The sequence below is a fragment of the Procambarus clarkii genome, chromosome 43 (assembly GCF_040958095.1).
Source record: "Procambarus clarkii isolate CNS0578487 chromosome 43, FALCON_Pclarkii_2.0, whole genome shotgun sequence".
Classification (NCBI taxonomy): domain Eukaryota; kingdom Metazoa; phylum Arthropoda; class Malacostraca; order Decapoda; family Cambaridae; genus Procambarus; species Procambarus clarkii.
In genome coordinates, this window is record NC_091192.1 from 18,969,458 (window position 1) to 18,993,846 (window position 24,389).

Genomic DNA, 24,389 nt, shown 5'->3' on the forward strand with positions numbered 1-24,389 from the left:
GGTACAAATAGAAGCTTGACTCAAATGTGTCAGATGATAAAGTTTTCTTTTAGTATAAGGTAGTGAGTAAATAGAATGTCCTAAACCAGTAGGTTGAAGAGGCAATCACAACTTTAAAAGCAGGTATGATAGAGAAATAAATCAGGAGTCATTGCATTAGACAACCGGTGGCTAGAAAAGCGGAGTCCAAGGGCTAGAGCTGGCTCCTGCAGGCACAAATAGGTGAGAACACCCAGACCCACCTGAATACACTTCGACACCCACGTTACTACATTCACAATACCTATCCCCATGTTTTTACACATCCGCCCTGCTTGCCTATTACAAATTTATCTCGTCTCTATTTACCTACTTTCCCCGAGCCCTGAATTCACATGCGCGCCCTGTTTCTAGGTACACAACAGTCCCCAAGCACGAGGAAGTAACCCACATATATCCCAGTATATCTTAGTGCAAGTATGGCGAGACAACCAAGCCAAGTTGGCAGAAATATAACAAACATTGTGTTTACGTGTGCTACATGCGCCCCTATCCCCCCCCCCCCCACTACCCACCACCCGGCAACACAAGCCTATCACGCATTTGGCGCGCCTGGCCAGTACATTGAACCTGGGTAGGGGGGATTTAACGGGTATTGTGAAGAAGGCCGGCCCCTTCTTACAGCTCTTCCTCAAGCCATTGTACCATTCAGGTCACTGAGTAACCCGTCCTCCAAATAGCACGTCGCATTTTGACATACTTTACCCGAGGCCAAAAACTGTCGTACTGATGTAAAATCACAGGGGCCTCGTAGCCTGGTGGATAGCGCGCAGGACTCTAATTCTGTGGCGCGGGTTCCCGCACGAGGCAGAAACAAATGGGCAAAGTTTCTTTCACCCTGAATGCCCCTGTTACCTAGCAGTAAATAGGTACCTGGGAGTTAGTCAGCTGTCACGGGGTGCTTCCTGGGGTGTGTGTTGTGGGGAAAAAAAAGTAGTTGGTAAACAGTTGATTGACAGTTGAGAGGCGGGCCGAAAGAGCAGAGCTCAACCCCCGCAAACAACTAGGTGAATACAGGGACCACTTGGAGACGAGAAATCAGCGGCTCACGCAATATTTTACATTTCAGATTTCGATTCAGATTACCAGCTATTCCACCAGATCATTTATGGCGTTGAACAGCTCAGTGCAGATGAGTGTCTTTGATGGTGTAATGCTCAGGCTGAACAATCTTGTAGCCTGTGTTTCCTCTCGTGAACTGGAAGACTGAATTCTGGCATTCAGTAGTTTCAGTCAAGGCTGCAAACTCGTCAGACGGCTGACTCACTGAGGCGGCCATTTATTTATGGCCGCCTCAGTGAGCCGCCGGACGATATTTTGAGGGTTTTATACCTTTCTTGATGGCAAACACGAACCATGTTCTCACATTTTTGTTTGTGTCCTTTTTAATGTGTGGTTTTGACGAGATGCCATTGTGGGTGTTTGTCTGATCCTGCATGTGACCAAGTTGGTGGTAAAGTTTTTACATATCTAGCCAGTATTCTAGAAACATTCCTGCTTTCATTTCTAGTCGTCCTGCTAACAAAAAAAGTCATATGGTTGTGGCTATTTCGTTATGGCTTTCCTGTCTGGGAATAATGGTTCATTTGCCTGGTTTATTTTATTCGTTAAGTTACCTGTTCTTACACACATGTCTAAGGAGAATGTTTTTGTTCAATTTTGCTGCGATATTTACTTATATTTAAAATGTTTCTGCATTCCTTTGGATGACCCTATAGGCAGGTTCTGTTTTCCGTCCTGATTACTCATATTTACACCCCCCCCCCACCTCTATGGATAGTGTCAGCGGATTCCGAATTGGTGTCGTCTCCCTGGGTAGTTGTTAACGACACTTACTTATTACTGTGTACCCGCCGCTCGCGGGGGGACTCACCCACGCACCCACCCGCCGCTCGCGGGGGGACTCACCCACGCACCCACCCGCCGCTCGCGGGGGGACTCACCCACGCACCCACCCGCCGCTCGCGGGGGGACTCACCCACGCACCCACCCGCCGCTCGCGGGGGGGACTCGCCCACGCACCCACCTGCCGCTCGCGGGGGGGACTCGCCCACGCACCCACCCGCCGCTCGTGGGGGGGACTCGCCCACGCACCCACCCGCCGCTCGTGGGGGGGACTCACCCACCGCCATATATGCAGGCAACATTCACTTGCCTGGTGGTCTCCTCGGCTCACACACAGCGCGGCCACCACCACCGTCAAGGCGTACGCGTGTTTACTTACGATCCTGTTCACCTTTCCTCCATCCTTGACGGGTTTGTTGACACACAGTGAACAGTTCATGACCTCCGAAGCACCAAGAGGCTGATGATAACTACAACAACATTCGATTGGTTAGTTTCCATGCACGTAAACTGTTTAATAATTGTAAACAAAGTCGTCAAAGATTGAGAAAACATGCACAGGAGCGTAAGTAGATCCTGTATATGCTAGTTGAAGCCTTGCCCTGGTGGCTTTGGCGCTTGTAAACTGTTTACAAAATGCAGCTTTAGTGATGCTTGAGAAACTATGACAAGGTTTCCAAGGTGTAAACGTAAATGATTGATGAATACCACCCCACACCACCCCAAGACCAAGAGGAACACCACCCCAAGATCAAGAGGACCACCACCCCACACCACCCAAAGATCAAGAGGAACACCACCCCACACCACCCCAAGATCAAGAGGACCACCACCCCACACCACCCCAAGATCAAGAGGACCACCACCCCACACCACCCCAAGATCAAGAGGACCACCACCCCACACCACCCAAAGATCAAGAGGACCACCACCCCACACCACCCCAAGATCAAGAGGACCACCACCCCACACCACCCAAAGATCAAGAGGACCACCACCCCATACCACCCAAAGATCAAGAGGACCACCACCCCACACCACCCCAAGATCAAGAGGACCACCACCCCACACCACCCAAAGATCAAGAGGACCACCACCCCACACCACCCAAAGATCAAGAGGACCACCACCCCACACCACCCAAAGATCAAGAGGACCACCACCCCACACCACCCAAAGATCAAGAGGACCACCACCCCACACCACCCAAAGATCAAGAGGACCACCACCCCACACCACCCAAAGATCAAGAGGACCACCACCCCATACCACCCAAAGATCAAGAGGACCACCACCCCACACCACCCAAAGATCAAGAGGACCACCACCCCACACCACCCCAAGATCAAGAGGACCACCACCCCACACCACCCAAAGATCAAGAGGACCACCACCCCACACCACCCAAAGATCAAGAGGACCACCACCCCACACCACCCCAAGATCAAGAGGACCACCACCCCACACCACCCAAAGATCAAGAGGACCACCACCCCACACCACCCAAAGATCAAGAGGAACACCACCCCACACCACCCCAAGATCAAGAGGACCACCACCCCACACCACCCCAAGATGAAGAGGACCACCACCCCACACCACCCAAAGATCAAGAGGACCACCATCCCACACCACCCCAAGATCAAGAGGAACACCACCCCAAGTTCAACACCGTCACCCGGTTCAGTAGACACCGTCACCCGGTGCAGTAGACATTGTCACCCAGTGCAGTAGACACCGTCACCCGGTGCAGTAGACACTGGTCAACAAGTGCCAGGTGTGTGTAACTAAACAAAGCGCCAGGTGTGTAATACCATTAAGGACTAAGAATAGTTGGTGGGCCGGCCCGGGGCGAGGCTTCCCTCCCGCCACCCGTGTCCGCGGGCCTCAGACTCACATTACCCACCACACCTGCGTCAGACCTCCTTCATGGGTGATGGGAGTAGTTCTACTACCCAAGCCCGGCCGAGGCCAGACTTGACTTGTGAGGGCTTGGTCCAACAGGCTGTTGCTTGGAGCGGCCCGCAGGCCCACATATCCAAGCCTGGGCCGCATGCCGGGCATGAGCAGTAGAACTACTCACCATAACCACGTCAAGGTACAATCCAGGTACACTACACCCCGGTTGGTTCGTCACTTCCTGCCGAAAACTGTACAATTTTTTTTTTTTTTTTTTTTGGAGGGGAAAGGGGGGGGGGGAATTTCACTTTTGTTCCGGCAACATTTCATCAGCCCGTCCTCAAACCAGGTCCATTCCATCCAGCGGTCGACCCCAAATTCATAAATTTTATGCTGTTCATTCCAAACAGGAATTTTCTCAAATATAAATTATTATAATATATTAGCATATTGTGCATATATAGGCATAGGTTCAGTTGTTTAGGTTCAGTTGGCGATTATCTGTATTTGTAGCACGTGGGTGAAGCATTTACAGCGTTGTGGTTCGAACAAAATCCTTCAGTGAAGCACTTGTTCTGGAAGTGTTCGAACGAAATCCCAACGTGTCAAGAAATTATTGCATGTGCCTGTGTCAAATTTGACTTGTCTACAGGCGAAACACGTCTGTCTTGACAGCATTAATTTCCAGCTGTTGTCTAATTAAGAATGCCAGATAAGATTGGAATCTCTTCCCTCCTGTTCCCACCTCCCACCAGCCCTTAAGAAAATGTATTTGGAACTATTACCGGAAATAAATTCATACTTCACGATAAAACTAATTGTAAACTGATGAAGGCTTTACTGGTGACATGATGATTGATTAAGATTAAGCCACCCAAGAGGTGGCACGGGCATGAATAACCCGTAAGTGGAGACGGTTTGGAGGCAGTACCAGTAGCTGGTACTGGAGGTATGGATGGTGGTGTTGCTCTCGAAGGTCTCCTGGGAGGCAGCTGCTGTTTACACCAGAACTCACGTGACGGAGGAGCGTGGCCGGGAAACATTGTTATCCAGTAATTTGTTGTACACATCCACAACCTTTCACAGGCCATTTACCAAGATTTTACCTGCATCTAAACTTATCCAGAGCCTCCGTCTACTATATGTAAGAGATGTATAGCAACAATCTCAATGTTCTCCCAGTAAGGAGGAAGATGTACCTGCCTTACATCCTCTATATTCAATTTGGAGCATTAAGAAAGCATGCACGATAAATTACTTCAGCGTAAACAATCAACTAGCGACTCAAGATCCCGAGACCAACCTTGCACTACCGTAGACGATGCTCGCCGCCGTCACTTCCTCCCGGGGCGATAAGCAACCTCCGGACCTCACCGTTGCAGCCCAGCCTCCCGTTTGGCTGCCACTTACGGTAACGATGAGGATCATAATACATATACCGACGTACAACGACGTTAGAAAGTAGAAATCTGTACTACCGAGTTGCACAACCGGGAAACCCATTATCTACTTGTGTTGCAAAGAAAATCTAAACTAACCTTCCTAGGCCAAATACACGATATCCCCGGCCTAATTTAGTATGTGTGTGTTGACAGCTGAGTGGACAGCGCTTCGGATTCGTAGTCCAGAGGTTCCGGGTTCGATTCAAGGTGGAGAAGGAAATAATAGGCAAAGTTTTTCCACCCTGATGCCCCTGTTCACCGAGCAGTAAATAGGTACCTGGGAGTTAGCTGCTACGGGATGCTTCCTAGGGATGTGTAACAAAAAGGAGGCCTGGTTGAGGACCGGGCCGCGGGGACGCTAAGCCCCGAATTCATCTCAAGATCACCTCAAGGTATACTAGGCCTAGGAATATTTGTGTTTATTTTAGCTACATTTTTCTTTAAATAAATCCTTACTAGTCAGTACACTACTATCTAAAAACTAAGTACGTACAAATTCGTAACTATTGACGACCGTCACAATTGGTACTAATCTCAACAGGAGGATAGTTGGACCACTGATAATGGTCCTGGACCACTGATAATGGTCCTGGACCACTGATAATGGTCCAGTACGGACCGAAATGTCGTCGTTCCTCCATCTTGTGTTGTGTGTTTTGGTCGTTATATCTTAGACCCCGTTATTGTGACTCACCGTCTGCAGTAGCCTACAATGTATCAAGAACTACAAAGTTAATTATAAAACTTTCAGATGCATTATAATATCAAAGACCCAATACATAAACAAGGAAACAGGGAGGGGGGGGGGGGGAGAACGAGGAGGGGGGAGAGAACGAGAAGGGGGGGGAACGAGGAGGGGGGAAGGGAGAACGAGGAGGGGGGTGGGGGGTGAAGAATAAGTTCTAGTTTAGTTCATTTATTATGCACCCCATACCCATCTTGTGGGCGGTAGTGGAAAGGGTTACAGAGGCACATAATGGGCTCAGGGACTGAACCCCACAATTCATTTAGCTAAGCAAGTTACAATCTTGATGAGCTAGTTATAAAATTTAATACACATCGTCACATCAACAATGGGCTCGAGACCGACCACAAGTACAGTTTCTAAATTAATTAAGCAACTGACATATGTGGAGAGCTAGTGTCACAATTGATATGTTTGTCCTGCACACCGCCCCCCATCCAGTGGGCAGCGGTGGATAGGTTACAATCACTCTTAGTTACTACCTACAGTTAGCAAACTGGGAATATTTGGCCAAGACTTCTGGCAGCATTTCATTTTGAATAAAATATTGACACATCGCTGGAACATTGGTTATAGAATTGTCTCTGAATTCACGTATCTTTTCGCACTCCATCACATAGTGACGGAGGGTGTGCGAATAATTTTGTTGACACAGTTTACATTTGGTCAGGTCTACATCAGCAGATAATGAGAATTCCCAGAGATACTTGTAACCGAGTCTAAGCCGAGCAGTAGTAACATCTAGAAGTCTGCTGATTTTATTGGATGATCCATAGATGTGTGGCTCCTCTTGCATGATAGTATGATGATAGATGGAATTACTGGTGATAATTTCACTTTCCCTCAAATCTACAAGATTTTGTTGAGGTTATTTGTGTACTATTGCTCTCGCTGCTTATTGACTATTCATGAGAGATCGATTAGTTGATTTCACGACGTTACGAGGTCATTAGCGCGGCATTAACAACAAATATGCCTTATGGAAGGTGACAAGAGCTGCAGCCCAACACGGGGCTGTAGTCTCCCAGTGACGTTACAAGTACACTAATGGAAGGAACTGAAGCAGTAATCAGCTGCTCTCTCCATTTTGCTCTAACTTCGACTGTATAAACGGTGCTGGAGCTTGCATCGAGCAAGACTCCGGGTGCACGTTTTTTAGTTTTATTTATATATACAAGAGTTCTTACACTCTTGTACAGTCACTATCACACATAGCGTTTCCGGCAGGTCCTTAATCCTAATATTCTCCGGAATACGACCCGCCAAATCTTTTAACAACCAGGTACCAATTTTACTGTTGGGTGAACAGAGGCTACAGTTAAGGATTGGTGCCCACTAAATCCTCCCCGGCCAGGATACAAACCCAGGCCAAAGCGCTCCCGAAGCACCGGGCGAGTGTCTTACCACTACGCCACAGACTGCGTTCACAACTGAAAGGTACCGGGTTCCACTCCCACAGGAGGCACACATTTGGGCCAAGTTTTCCTTCACCTCATGCTACTATTCATCTAACTTACCGTAAGATCTTTGTGTAGAAGGCGTGGGGGATGGAGGCCATGAGGCCGGCGCCGTCACCAGTGTCATTGTCGCAGGAGCAGGCGCCGCGGTGGCGCATGCGCTGGGCCAGCCTCTCCGCGTCCCGGATCACCTGCAATCAACACAACCGTTAATGTCTCAACTACCTTCTAATATGATACGGAATGAAATTTTGGCCAATGTTAACTTTAATAAAATTTGTGTGAATAGCTGGGCCTAGAATAGGAGGCCGCGGGGACCTTGAACCCCATCCCCGGACAAGGAAGTCCCATCCCATGTTTGGGTTGGAAAACATAACTTTGTTGGTCGATTGGCCAATGAGGCTTGCAGGAAAGAAAACGCGGATTATGTCTTTTAGACTATCTAAAGCGATTAATAAAAACACACATTACTTCCTTCAGATTTAGAAGAACTAAGAAATGGCCAGAGACCTGAAAGCTGCAGTATTAAATGCTATGACAAGTTTTGTAATAATAGGTATTTGTTTGGTCAGCACAGTAACCGAACCAGGCAATGTGATGTAGTCATTGCCGTAGTTCGCTTTGGTTATACACACATCTGGCAGGTTAGTGAGACTGAGCCATGTTACGTACTCCTAGCAGAATACGTATATAAATTTAAAATAACTGGTTTTATTTTATTATATCATTGCCTGTATATGTACACACATTGTGTTGTTGTAAATTATCGTATGGTGTGGCAGCGTCAGTGGAAACAGGAGCGCGGTTGCTTTTGCACACGTCTAGTACCTGTCAGATACGGGAAAGCTGGACCTGTTCAGTTTGGAAGTTCCAGATGTCACTTTTATTTAGTTTAGGTAATTGTTTATTGTCTGCAATTAAACAGGTGGCATTGTACTTATATATTTTGTAAGTAACTATTATCTGTAATTTGCATTCTTGTGTGTTTTGAGAACAAGTGGTTGTTCAATTAGTTTTAAATATTAAAAAGTCCTTAGTTTCCATCCCTCATCCTGGGATGAGGCAGACGGGAGGTGAGAATGTGGGTGGCGACAGAGCGAGAGTTCAGTAGCTTCGGGGAACCAGGAGGAGTAACATGTGGGAGATAAGTCTGTTACTTCTTGTTGTGCCATATTTTATTTTACTATATTAGGAGAATGACAATACCTTGTTTGTTGTATAAGTTAACTTGATCATCTGTGTTTTTATATTATACTGTCTTGAATATATATCTATATAATATTTTGTATCTATTCTTCAGTCCTAAAGGAAGATTTTTATTTATGTGCTCATTACTTATTAAGGGGTTATACTGGTGATCCGCTCTTGAGAACAGCAGTTTTCTCGTATCCCTAGACGTAATTAAAGCTTGGCTGCTGTAGGGTCACGAGCCGTAACGAACGATAGGTAACAAGCCACTATCAGAATATTCAGATTGTAAATTCTGTGATAAACCTTTAATGCATTCACTAGAACACTATATTGTTGAATGTGAAACCGTAAAGGACTTTCACATTCAAAGTAAAGGAAAGGAAACCGTAGACCTCCTGGCCTCTTGTACCACCAACTGTGTAACCATTTTATTGACTCAGGTGTTCTGGACGACATCCTAACAATTTATCCAAAATTTGCTTGTCCATTTTAAAGAATGAAGAACAATTTTATTTATTTTATTTTTAAGCTGCATCTCTTGTGAACCCATTCCTGCCCTTGTGTGGCAGAGCACAATAGAAAGTTGTGTTTACATATTCGTACATTGAAACGTGTATACAGTCTAATGTTGGTGATTGTAGCCATGATTGTGTGTGTGTTTTTCAGCCTACAGTTTAGACCTATTGTCTTGTGTAGGTCCTGTGTGATCTCTGTCCTGCGTGACAGTGACAGAACTGCCACAAAACTGTCCCTTGCGCAGCCCGTCCTCTAAACAGACCTAAAAGTGATTCCATCCACCCGCCAAACCCCAGCTGTTTATGAATGAAAAACGGTTTACACTCGACTCAACTGATTTCGTTCGAACACTTTCGAAACAAGTGCTTTACTGACGAATTTTGTTCGAACCACAACGCTGTAAATGCTTCACCCACGTACTACAAATACAAATAATCACCAACAGAACCTAAACATAACCTATGCATATATATGTACAATAATTAAACATTTATATTTGAGAAAGCTCCCCCTGTATATGTGTTTTCCTCTGGTCATTTATGTTTATTAATCCGTGTTTCATATACATTTTGTTTAATTTTCAATAGATATTTGTTATATACGGGTGTTTATGCATTTCAAGGAGTATTTGTTAAAGATGGGGTGTTTAAGCATTATCAAAAGATATTAGTTAAATATGGATATTTATTAATTTCAAGGGACATTTATTATAGATTGGATATTTAAGCATTTCAAAAAAATGCTTAAATATCCAGCATAAAATTTTTAAGCATAAAAAAATGCTTAAAAATACTCACATTTTCTTGTGTATTATTATTAATATATATATATATATATATATATATATATATATATATATATATATATATATATATATATATATATATATATATATAAGTATATATATATTAAAGTGTGAAATCATCTCGTCTAGCCAACCAACCATAGATGCAGTGCGAACCATATTACCAGGAGCCCAAGTGATCGCTCCCACCGACAGTGTGCTGCTAGGGGCACCTCTGGGCTCGAGCGCCATTGAGGTAGTCCTCGAAGAAAAGCTGAACGACCTGAGGAGGATGGAGGGAAGAATAGGGGCTTTGGACGCCCACGATGCTTTGTACTTTCTCACAAGGTGCCTGGCTTTGCCCAGACTGACCTATTTCCTAAGGTGTGCTCCCTCCTTTGACAGCCCAAAATTAACAGAATATGACACACTCCTAAGGTCAATAACCGTGAAAGTGTTAAACCTCTCCCTGCAAGATGACCAATGGGACCAAGCAACGCTCCCAGTTAGACTCGGAGGGATAGGTATTCGCAAGGCGACACAGTTAGCATTGCCGGCATTCTTATCCTCGACCAGTGCAATAGGTGAATTAGTTAAGGACATACTACCGGAACACCTAAGAGACTTCATTGGGATTCATGATCCCAAATTCGCGGAAGGAGCCGGTCAGTGGGACACTCTTGTCAACTCTCATCCTCGACCGACTTTTCCAAATGACTGCAAACAGTCCAAATGGGATAGTCCCATAGTGGAGAACATCGCCACATCATTGCTGGAGGCAGCTTCCAGGAAGGACAAAGCGCGTCTTCTAGCTGTGCAAGCTCCCCATGCCGGGGACTTCCTGTTGGCAGTCCCTAATTCCGCCTTGGGCACCCGCCTGGACCATCGGACCCTAAGTATTGGTGTTGCTCTGCGCCTTGCCGCCCCTATCTCCACCGAGCACCGGTGTATTTGCGGCCATGCACGGGCAGACCAATACGGCAGCCATGGTCTCATCTGTCGTAAGACACAGGGAAAGATTGCCAGACATGAAGCAGTCAATGACATCATCAAGAGAAGTTTGGCTTCAGCTGGGTGCCCAGCACAAAGGGAACCTCAGTTGTGCAGACCTGACAACAGCCAAAAACGCCCAGATGGAGTCACCCTGCAGCCGTGGAGGGAAGGTAAACAGGTCGTGGGGGACTACACGTGTGCATCCACATTGGCTGATACCTATCTACCTTACAGCGCAGCTGAGGGAGGCGGGGCGGCCACCTTCAGGGAGACCCAGAAAACTAACAAGTACAGAGACCTAGAACGTTGTTACAGGTTCGTGCCAATAGGCTCAGACTCTGGGCGCCTGGGGTAAATGTGCACTTAAGTTCCTGAAGGAGCTGGGCGAGGAACTCATTGGGAAGACTAGAGACCCAAGAGCGGCCAGTTTTATGTTCCAGCGCCTCAGTGTCGCTGTTCAGAGGGGAAATGCGTGTTGTATCTTGGGTACGCACCCGACCCCCGAGGAACTGGACGAGGTCTTCGAACACTGATTGTTATATTGTTATATTGTTATATAAGTGTGTGTTTTCTGCAAACTGTAACATTGCAATAAAATCAAATAAAAAACAAAAAAAAAATAATAGGGGTGGTAGGAGAGGAAAAGATTAAAGTATTCAGTGAGAATCCACAAGGTCTTCTCTGAACACTATTTATTTTCTTCTTCGAGGATGTGGGTCCCTTTAATTAAACCAGGTGGTGGTACCCATATTATTATTATTATATATATATATATATATATATATATATTATATATATATATATATATATATATATATATATATATATATATATGTCGTACCTAGTAGCCAGAACGCACTTCTCAGCCTACTATGCAAGGCCCGATTTGCCTAATAAGCCAAGTTTTACTGAATTGATATATTTTCTCTAATTTTTTTCTTATGAAATGATAAAGCTACCCATTTCATTATGTATGAGGTCAATTTTTTTTTATTGGAGTTAAAATTAACGTAGATATATGACCGAACCTAACCAACCCTACCTAACCTATCTTTATAGGTTAGGTTAGGTTAGGTAGCGGAAAAAGTTAGGTTAGGTTAGGTAGGTTAGGTTGTCGAAAAACAATTAAATCATGAAAACTTGGCTTATTAGGCAAATCGGGCCTTGCATAGTAGGCAGAGAAGTGCAATCTGGCTACTAGGTACGACATATATATATATATATATATAATATATATATATATATATATATATAATATATATATATATATATATATATATATATATATATATATATATATATATATATATATATATATATATATATATGTCGTACCTAGTAGCCAGAACGCACTACTCAGCCTACTATGCAAGCCCCGATTTGCCTAATAAGCCAAGTTTTCATGAATTAATTGTTTTTCGACTACCTAACCTACCTAACCTAACCTTTTCGGCTACCTAACCTATAAAGATAGGTTAGGTTAGGTACGGTCATATATCTATGTTAACTTTAACTCCAATAAAAAAAAATTGACCTCAAACAATGAAATGGGTAGCTTTATCATTTCATAAGAAAAAAATTAGAGAAAAAATATTAATTCAGGAAAACTTGGCTTATTAGGCAAATCGGGCCTTGCATAGTAGGCCGAGAAGTGAGTTCTGGCTACTAGGTACGACATATATATATATATGCATGCATGCAGAATAACATGTGAAAAATAGAGAATGCTTAACGCGTTTTCGGCTAATTCGCCTTCATCAGAGAAGTAGAATTAAGTATTCTCTCTCTCCTATTTTTCCTTCCCTATCATTCTCTGCCGCACACGTACACTTACAGTAGAGTGAAGGGGTCGTTGTGTTGATCTTCATTCTACTTCGCTCTGATGAAGGCTAACGATGACACATTTGTCAACATATGTTATTCGACGTGTTAAAAGCTTTAGAATCGATACCATGACTTAATAAAGTATATGACTTTATATCACGCCTCCTGTGTTATAATATATGAACGTTTTGGCAATGTGAAGAATTACTCTCGTCAGAACTGTATTTTTTATATAACAGCACCAAGTCATAATGGCCTTGTCACTGTACTTTACAGTATATAACTACAGTGATTACGTTTAATGCTATTATGACTAATACTCAATAATGGTGAATATTTATATTACACTAATATTTATCCCAAACAAAGACACTTCACAAGATATTTGTAAAGTGTCCGTACTTCCTCTCCCTGGGTCTTCAAGACTTGTGGAGAGGAACAACATGTTCCTACGTGGGCCAGGTGCGGGCCAGGTGCGGGCCAGGTGCGGGCCAGGTGCGGGCCAGGTGCGGGCCAGGTGCGGGCCAGGTGATAACTGACTGCACATTTACGGCGACAATTCCATACAATATTGGTAGTGGTGTTGGCTGCCCCCAGCCCCCTCCTTCACAACACGACATGCCCTACAAGACTGTGGTGTGTCCACTCATGCACACCCGTGTCCACACATCCTGCCCTACGTGTTCACCTCTTGCCCTGTATAAACATTTAAGGATCACACCTGAACATTAGGCAGCTCCACTCCCGTTATTTAACACAGGGCTCCACAAAGTTCATAAAATATTATTCTTGGTGAAAAGCCTAACACCTTCAAGCCTACCAACATGTCCCAATTTCCTTAGATAGTCAACACTCAACACGCACCAGCACGGGTGGTGGTGGTGGTGGTGGTGGTGGTGAGGGTGGTGGTTAGTGGTAGTGGTGGTATCACAAGCACTACGGGTATATCAAGTGGGTGATATAAGCCGCCACCAATCCGCACCTGACCACCACTCTTGCGTCCTGTATCAACTTCAAGGATAACCTGAGGCGCCATATACAGTGGCGCCGGTATCACACTACTTACTGGAATGTAAAGCAAGTGAAGCTCTGCGCCTCAAACTCAACATTCACCCAACAAGAGCAGCTGCACATGTAATGTGGCCACCACCACATTACTAAGACAGTGTTGCTTTGGTCCTATCAGTGTGAAAATTGCACAGGATATAAAGAATAATCAGATGAAAACTTAACACAATTTACTCTAATGTTAAATATGAACATGAAAAATACCAAAAACCACGTTAACATACATTTGGCTAGTACACGAGAAAACACACAATTCTAAAATGAACAGACTTACGTTAATACAAGAAGGAGTGTTGACAATGAAATTATTTAGAGGTAACTGACATGTGAAGACGAGGCGGCACACGTGTTGACCCAGAGCACCAGAAGTGAGTAGGGCAGTGAGCGGGGTCAAGAGTACTTATACCCCTGTTGTCACTAAGGCTTGCAATTAAGAGGCCGGCAGCGTAACTGCATGTTACCGGCGGATCACCAGCACCCGCAGAAAACACCTGCCCGGGGCTGTGGGGGCTGGGTGACGGTGGCCCACCACCCACACACACATCTGGGGTGGCTGGCGTATAGCTGATATGTAGAGTTATGAACATGAAGGTGAGGGGAAAGAGGCGGGCGGGCACAGACAGACACACAGACAGACAGACAGACAGACAGACAGACAGACAGACAGACAGACAGACAGACAGACAGACAGACAGACAGACAGACAGACAGACAGACAGACAGACAGACAGACAGACAGACCTGGGGGTTGATATCACGCCAGACCTGTCCCCTGAAGCTCGTATCAAGAGGATAACATCAGCAGCATATGCCAGGTTGGCTAGCATAAGAACGGCATTTAAACACTTGTGTAAGTAATCATTCAGAACTTTGTATACCACCTATGTCAGACCAATCCTGGAGTATGCAGCCCCAGCATGGAGTCCATATCTAGTCAAGGATAAGACTCAACTGGAAAAGGTTCAAAGGTTTGCCACCAGACTAGTACCCGGGCTGAGAGGTATGACCTACGAGGAGAGACTACGGGAATTAAACCTCACTTCGCTGGAAGACGAGTTAGGGGGGACATGATCACCACATTCAAGATTCTCAGAGGAATTGACAGGGTAGATAAAGACAGGCTATTTAACATAAGGGGCACACGCACTAGGGGACACAGGTGGAAACTGAGTGCCCAAATGAGCTACAGAGAAATTAGAAATAATTTTTTTTAGTGTCAGGGTGGTTGACAGATGGAATGCATTAGGAAGTGATGTGGTGGAGGCTGACTCCATACACAGTTTCAAGTGTAGATATGATAGAGCCCAGTAGGCTCAGGAACTTTTACACCATTTGATTGACAGTTGAGAGGCGGGACCAAAGAGCCAGAGCTCAACCCTGGCAAGCACAAATAGATAAGTATACCGGGGGGGGGGGGGGGACTGACAGCTGAATGGACAGCGCTCTAGATTCTTAATCCTATGGTCCGGGTTCGATCCTCGGTGATGGCAGAAACAAAATGGGCACAGTTTTTTTCACCCTGATGCCCCTTGTTACCTAGCAGTAAATAGGTACCTGGGAGTTAAACAGCTGTTACGGGCTGCTTCCTGTGTATGTGTATTCTCCTAGTTGTGCTTGTGTGGGTTGAGCTCTGCTCTTTCGGCCCGCCTCTTAACTGTCAATCAAATGTTACTAACTACTAATTTTTCACACACACACACACACACACACACACACACACACACACACACACACACACACACACACACACACACACACACACACACACGAGAATTCTTCAGGAATTCTTCAGGAGTCAGAGAAGGAAAAAGACTTGGGGGTTGATATCACGCCAGACCTGTCTCCTTCAGCACATATCAAGCGGATAACATCAGCGGCATATGCCAGGCTGGCCAACATACGAACGGCATTCAGAAACTTGTGTAAAGAATCATTCAGAACTTTGTATACCACATATGTCAGGCCAATCCTGGAGTATGCAGCCCCAGCATGGAGTCCATATGTAGTCAAGGATAAGACTAAACTGGAAAAGGTTCAAAGGTTTGCCACCAGACTAGTACCCGAGCTGAGAGGTATGAGCTACGAGGAGAGACTACGGGAATTAAACCTCACTTCGCTGGAAGACAGAAGAGTTAGGGGCGACATGATCACCACATTCAAGATTCTGAAGGGAATTGATAGGGTAGATAAAGACAGTCTATTTAACACAAGGGGAACACGCACAAGGGGACACAGGTGGAAACTGAGTGCCCAAATGAGCCACAGAGATATTAGAAAGAACTTTTTTAGTGTCAGAGTGGTTGACAAATGGAATGCATTAAGCAGAGATGTGGTGGAGGCTGACTCCATACACAGTTTCAAGTGTAGATATGATAGAGCCCGATAGGCTCAGGAATCTGTACACCTGTTGATTGACGGTTGAGAGGCGGGACCAAAGAGCCAGAGCTCAACCCCCGCAAACACATCTAGGTGAGTACAACTAGGCGAGTACACACACTGAGCGGACATCGCGCAGTACGCTTAATTCTGTGGCCCGGGTTCGATTCCCGGACCAGACAAACAAATGGGCAGCAAAGTTTCTTTCACCCTTAATGCCCTTGTTACCTAGCAGTAAATATGTACCTGGGAGTTAGACAGCTGTTACGGAGCTTTTTCCTGGGGGTAGGAAACAAAATACTAACAAAAAATTAATTAGTAGTTAGTAACGGTTGATACGAATAACAGTTGAGAGGCGGGCCGAAAGAGCAAAGCTCAACCCCAGCAATCCCCAAGTGAACACCCACACCCAGCACCCCACACGCTAGAGCGCCCCCCCCCCCCAAACACACACACATGGCCATACCATCAACACAACAATACCCAGCCAACTGGGCCGTGAGCCAGGGGGGGGGGGGGGGGGGGTCAGAGCGGCCGGCCACGCAGGTGACAGGAAGCTCAAGTTTCAACTTGATGCACTGGTTATAGGCCATCTCCTTCCCTCTCAACGGTGACAGCTGCGGCGTCACCACACTACCTCACGCACCGTTCACCACTGGACGGTACGGGGGGAGGGGGGGGAAGGTGGACAGAACCTCACACACTGTAGATTAGCATTAACTATCACCGTTATCAATACGGATTAAGGCAGTAAGGCAGCTAACCAATCACACAATGTCCCCACACACTCAAGCTGTCGTCCAGTAGTTCCACTAATGACGCCCCCTCTCTTAATACAGAGAAATCACATTATGGTGATATATCGATGAACAAACCCACAGGAGCTGTGACGAGGGATCGAACCTATGGGCTGGGTGTTCCCAGACGCGCACACTAGTCAACTGCACCATAGGACTGGTGCAAGAGTCATCAGTGTAACTAATTTGGGAGAGGAAGCACTCTTTCAGAGCATCAATTTGGCTTAAGGCACTGTACTTTGCTTCTTGTCGAAGCAAGGCTTGTTCTTTGATCAGCTTCTTGGGTGGGAAAGGGGGGGGGGGACAGTAACTTGGAGAGGAGTGATCTCCCATGGGGCAGGAAAGTGTCCTTGTTGTCTCTCTCTTGGTAGAGGTGATAAACATTATACATTTTGAGCACAATGGCGGTTTTGGAAATCCATTTGGAGGGATGCTGATCTTTAAGAAAGAAGGCTTGGAGGGCGTCAGTGCCGGGGTTAAGGTGGGTTAGCCTAAGCATCTTTATACCAATTAAAACATTCATTTCAATAATACGATCACTTACACATGGGGAGACTATTCCTTCATGTTTTGTAATTTAGCTGTACTCTGTAATTTAGGCGTTTAGCTGGATTATCCTCCGAGGATAATCCTCATATCTTCGGCTTGCATATTTTCCAGCCCTCAAAGCATTTTCTCAGGCCCCAGAGCAAGCATGGGTGCAGCATAATCGATCAGAGATCCAGTATATGAGCTGTACACCATTTTGGCAAGTCTCACATTTGCGCCACAGCTGGGGTGATAGTCTGCCACAGCCTTGAGAGCACGGAGCCTCTCTACATTGACGGGTAGTCTGGCTACAGCACTGCGGCACAGTGGAACCCCTAAGACCAAGACACAGTATTTGTATGTAGTTACACAGTCAAGAAGAGCCATCATACAGCTGCATCTTGCTAACAGCCCCACTCCGTCTGGGTGGGAGTCAATTCAGGATCTTTTTTTACTCAGAGGACTAGGCCTAGTTCCCGAGGTGTGTTTAATATAGAATTAAGAACATTTTGAGTGTTGGTATACCCATTGGTATGGATCAGTATATCACCGGCATAGCTATGTGTTCGCTGGGCCTCCTAGTCACGGTTTAAAACTGAGGACACCTCCCTGTGGAGTGCCCAGTTCAAAATCTCTCGTTACACTCCTATGCCCTTGGAACAGTACAGATAACTTCCTGTTGGATAGATAGCCTCTTATCCACCGTAGTAGCCATCCTCCAACATTCATTTTAGCAAGTTCGCTCAGAATGACGTGTGGGTTAGCAATGTCAAAGGTTGACTTAAGATCTAGGAAAGTGGTTCATGACCTATCAGTATGCAGGGTGAGAAGAGAGGTATCAAGAGTGATTCACGCTCCTCTCAGGCGTGAAGCCATATATCTGGGGAGAGAATAAGTTACTAACTATATACAGGAGACGGTTGAGAACCATCCTCTCAAGACAGACAACTAGTGAGGAAGATTGGGCGGAAGGCGCTCTGAAGGTTAGGTTAAGGAATGGGAGTAATAAGGCTATTGTTGGTCCACGACTCTGGAAGCTCCCAGTTACATAGCTCATATTATACAATTCAAGCAAAGTATTTCCTGGCACTAGCAGAAGCATACGCAGTATGCCGTAGATAACTCCATCCTCCCCGGGTGATGTAGCTTTGCCTTTATGAAGAGCAGTCTAGTTCGTATTCAGTAAAAGGCATATTACAGTCATCATCTTGATGACACGTGGTCAAGGAGCCTCGCTCTATCTTCATATATGTATTTAATTCAGTCTGTGCGGGTAGAGGAAGACTGTTAAAGCTGGAAGTTGTGACCCAAGCATCAATAAGCTCATTTTGCTCTATGCAGGGGATTAGGGTGCGAGATCTCTGCAGCATTGGTCTCTCTGATCTTGTTGATATCCTTCCATGCCCGGCTTAGTGGCGTGTCAGAATTGAGATCACTGACAAAAGTTTTCGCTGACAAAAGTTGCTCTGTCTGCATGATTTTCATTCCTCCTGGTTTCCGTTTCCTGCTGTGTCAGTTGTGGCACACATGAAGCCTCTCATCACTGCTCCCGTATTTTAGTTTTCACAAACCAGTCACCATGTTTATTCTTCTGTTCTAGTTCACTGTTGTGCTTTTAATAATATGGACTAAATATTGCATATTCTAAATAACGCCTCATTTTTTAAACATCTCTCTATCCATAAATGTAAAAGCAATTCTAAAATTAGCCTGAGAAGCACAGGCTCTTTATCTACATAATTTGCAGAGTGCATGTGGTCCGCTTGGCATGTTCAGCATTACATTACAATCCATACAGAATTCCATTCGTCATGCGCCGCTCCATGACAGTTTGAATGTCATAATGTTTTATTGTTCCTCCCAGTACCTTAGATCGGTGACAATCCTGTTCACACAACTCCCAGTACCTTAGATCGGTGACAATCGTGTTCACACAACTCCCTGTCCCGTCAGGAATGTGGACGATCCCTTCAGATCATCTACAATGAGGAGCAACATTACTGGTGGTGGCAGGGAGTCGGCGAGCAATATTCCTCCAGCGAGTCGCAGCCTCGTATCACTGCTCTCAATTTTATCTGTTTAATGTGTCAGTGACTAGTAGTCTTCCTGTCAGTGGCCCCCGCGTGTTCTAGAAACCAGAATGTTCTCTTTCCTGCAAGACAGACGTGCCACGGTGTGCATCTTGCCTACAATGTTCACCCCAGTGAACATTGTAGGCAAAATCAAGAGTATTATCTTGTCTGAGGCTTATACCTTTAAAGTCACCTGTAGTCCTATACTGTACATATATAATCAGATTCCGCGCCAGAATGTTATAGCGAGATTCGTTGAGGGATAGAGCTTCGGCACTGTCATTTGTCACTATTTTACTTTATGCCGACCCACCCATGTTGAGCACATACCCAACAGCAATTCCTGTTAAAAATTGAGAGGCTAGCTCCAAGTGTCTGACCTCGAACAATTTCGATTGATATAAATGTATGTATACATACGTAACCATGTGTTGCTTGGCAGCCGAGAGCCAGCACTTATAATACCCATCCCAACACCTACTCTACTGACTACGACACACGCCTCGCGCTGTACGCACGCAACACGCAAAACACACGCAAATCTACACAAGTCTGGCGTCGCTTGAGCGTGCAGCTTTGGCCTGAAATCTGCGTATTAAAAATTAAAGGCATAATTCCACTGATAAGCAATAAGGCATATCCGGGGCGGAGAGCGCCCTACCTCCCCACACTGAAGTAAAACAATAGGAGAGGTATGATCGCAAGGTGCAACTCGATACACAACCATGTAATAACACAGTAACGACGATTTGACAACGTCGTGCGTTTCAGTACTACGGGCTCACCATGGCCCGTGCTACTTGGAACTTTGGTTCCCAGTGGCTGAATCAAACCATAAACATCTAGGAAGATAAGAACCGCGATCCTGCAGGCACAAGTATACACGCGTGAGAAACTTTAAATAACAGCTGAGGTTTTCAGAACGCGAGATAAGCACATCCGACCAGTGCTGGAGTACGCGGTGACCCCACGGGGACCATTCTCGTGAAAACAAAGTTTCCTGAACCTATTTGAATGGAGGAGAGAGAGGAGGTTTTCACGGGGCTGTGATACTTGCTGTGGTATACTCAGTGTAAACCTCCCACTATACTGTGCTCCAGCATGCACTCTAGCAAGACCTCCAGGTGGGGGGGGGGGGTCATGCCCCGGCCCCTAGGAGAAGTACTACAAATTAACCTGCTTTAGGGTTATGATAGACCCCGCTACACTGGACACCGGGAATAACTGCTATATGGAAACAAATCCACAAGGGTTGTGATGAGCGTTCGAACCTACGTTCGGGATGATCCCAGACGCGTCCCTAGTCGACTGCACCACGACATGGTTAAAAGAATTGCAACCTGGAGTGCCACTGCCCTCACAAGGCTCCCGCAGAGGTGAAGAGGTGGAACATTAGGGTGACAGAGCCCGGGTGCATGGGGGGGGGGGAATTGTGTAAAACCCCGGTCTGTGCTTCGGAGAAGCTGTGGGAGCCTCGCGAGGGCCGTAGCATTCAACCCGTTCTCGCACTTTCTTAGTCAATATTGACTTATTAAATACGTGCATATGTGACTTAAACATACTAGTTTACCCTGAAAAGCTTCATAGAAAACACCGACCTTACCTAATCTTCTTAGTATGTTAAGATAAGCATCTTATTGCTTCGTAATTACAATTATTACTTAACTTATACCTATAATAGGTATAACCTATACCTATAATAGGTTAAGTAATAATTGTAATTACGAAGCAATAAGATGCTTATCTTAACATACTAAGAAGGTTAGGTAAGGTCGGTGTTTTCTATGAAGCTTTTCAAGGTAAACTAGTATGTTTAGTATGTCACATATGCACGTACTTAATAAGTCAATATTGACTAAGAAAGTGCGAGAACGAGTTGTAGCATTCCAGGTTACAATTCTTTTAACCATGTGGCACAGTCGACTAGGGGTGCGTCTGGGATCATCACGGACGTAGGTTCGAACCCTCATCACGGCCCTAGTGGAGTTGTTCATTTGATGCATCACGCTATTGTGGTTTGTGTGTGTAGTATATATGTACTTTATGATATGTTAATAACAGAACCTTTTACCCATGACAACCCCCCCCCCCTGGCACTGCCTCTTGACTATTATATACACAATTCCCCCCTGGGAGAGGCATGAAGGCTCACAGACGAAACACTCAGACAGGCCCAGAAACGTGTGAGGGAGGTACAGCTGGAGTATCCCACAACCCCTCCCCCCCCACACACACCACACACACACACACACACACACACACACACACACACACACACACACACACACACACACACACACACACACACACACACACACACACCACACACCACACACCACACACCACACACACCACACACCACACACCACACACACCACACACACACACCACACACACACACCACACACACACACACCACACACACACACACCACACACACACCACACACCACACACCACACACACACACACACACCACACACACACACACCACACACACCACACACACACACACACCACACACACACACCACACACACACACCACACACACACACCACACACACACACACCACACACACCACACACACACACACACACACACACCACACACACACACACCACACACACACACACACACACCACACACACACACACACACCACACACACCACACACACACACACACACACCACACACACACACCACACACCACACACACACACAACACACACACACACACACACACACACACACACAAGGAAATCCGCTCTACATTCACTCCCACGAACAATAATAATAATAGTGGCGTAAGCTTAAGTGTGGCATACAGTAAGAAGAGTTATTAAAGTAGATCGCTGGCCAATACTTAAATACAGTACATAAGGACTTGGACATAATAATCTAAAATAAGAGGCTTTTCCCAGGCGTCAAGACACACGACCGCCCGTCATCCAGTTCAGTTACCAATGGTATCTGCGTTACCACGGTGCCTCACAGTACCTCAAATGATCATACAGTAACAGTCTACTCTGACTCACTTGACCGCCACCAATTTCTAACATTGTCATGCCATATACAATGTACCTTTCTGGCTGACCAGACCATACATTAGAAGGTGAAGGGACGACGACGTTTCGGTCCGTCCTGGACCATTCTCAAGACGATTGTCGGATGGTCCAGGATGGACCGAAATGTCGTCGTCCCTTCACCTAGTGTGTGGTCTGGTCAACATACTTCAGCCACGTTGTTGTGACTCATCACCTGCATGCCCTTCTGGCTGGCTGTTTAATTATCTGTTCTTAGAACTAACCAGGATTTAGTTCTTACTTTTAACTAGTTCTTAAAAAATAGCAATAAGCACTTGTATGTCTAGAATCACTAGAACGTCATTCAGAAACCTTAGTAAGCAGGCATTCATAATGCTTTACACTGCGTACGTGAGACCAGTCTTAGAGTATGCAGCCCCATCATAAGAGCCCCTCTCCCCTGAAGAAACACATTATGAAACTGGAAAAGGTTAAAAAATTTGCGACGAGGCTCGTCCCAGCGTTGCGAAGGATGAGATACGAAGAGCGACTGAAGGAACTGAACCTTACTACGGTAGAAAAAAAAAGAGGGAGCAGGGAAATATGATAATGTATAAAATACTTAGGAGGATTGAGAGAATGGAAATGGACGAAATGTTCCAACAGAACGAGGGGACATGGGAGGAAGCTGGAAACTCAGTCACAAAGATGTTAGGAAGTTTTCTTATAGCGTGAGAGTAGTGGAAAATGGAATGAACTTAAGGAGCAGGTTGTGGAAGCAAACTCTCTTCATAATTTTAAAACAAGATATGATAGGGAAATAGGACAGGAGTCACTGTTATAAACAACCGATGGCTAGCAAGGCGGGATCCAAGAGTCAATGCTCGATCCTGCAGGCACAAATAGGCGAGTACACAACTACCAATCTCCATTTTTCCAGGTAAATATAAAAACAAAAACAGTAAAAAAAAAAAGAAAAAAAAGCTAAAATAATTAAATTACCAAAAGTTTTTAGAAAACTCTGCTCCATATTGCACGAAGCGTTAAACTTGCAGCTTTAAGATCTAACATTGTTTTAACAACTATTAAGGAAACACTGGCTATGTAATCTTCTCCAGGATGTGCAGGAGAGCGTGTGTCAGCCTGACAGTCATGCCAATATTGAATTTGTTAATTTTTAAGTTAATTTGTGGCAATATTGAAAACCGTTAAATTAATGTGGCAATACTGAATACGTTAAGTTAATTTTTGTCAACACTGCGTAACGCTAAGTTAACCCCCCCCTTCCCCCCCCCCGCACCTTTGACAACTCTCCACAAAGCTGACCCATGAACCATCGCCCCCATGAACCATCGCCCCCATGAACCATCGCCCCCATGAACCATCGCCCCCATGAACCATCGCCCCCATGAACCATCGCCCCCATGAACCATCGCCCCCATGAACCATCGCCCCCATGAACCATCGCCCCCATGAACCATCGCCCCCATGAACCATCGCCCCCATGAACCATCTCCCCCATGAACCATCGCCCCCATGAACCATCGCCCCCATGAACCATCGCCCCCATGAACCATCGCCCCCATGAACCATCGCCCCCATGAACCATCGCCCCCATGAACCATCGCCCCCATGAACCATCTCCCCCATGAACCATCGCCCCCATGAACCACACAACTATCAGTATAGCCTTATAAATCACATAGGCCTAATATTTTGACTTTCTCATCCATTTTTTTTAAGAGACGGTCGACGGTCCGCACTGTTTACTGTGTTACAGTGCGGACC

The 24,389-nt window shown here is 45.6% G+C and overlaps 1 protein-coding gene across 1 annotated transcript in view; it reads right to left on the minus strand.

Moving 5' to 3' along the window:
• Positions 1–24,389, minus strand: part of LOC138350006 (ferredoxin-dependent glutamate synthase 1-like) — a 109,526-nt gene that overhangs the window by 24,265 nt on the left and 60,872 nt on the right. The window contains exon 3 of the mRNA XM_069300077.1: positions 7,488–7,618. Coding sequence (XP_069156178.1) covers positions 7,488–7,618 — 131 coding nt within the window. The remainder of the gene's footprint in view (positions 1–7,487; positions 7,619–24,389) is intronic.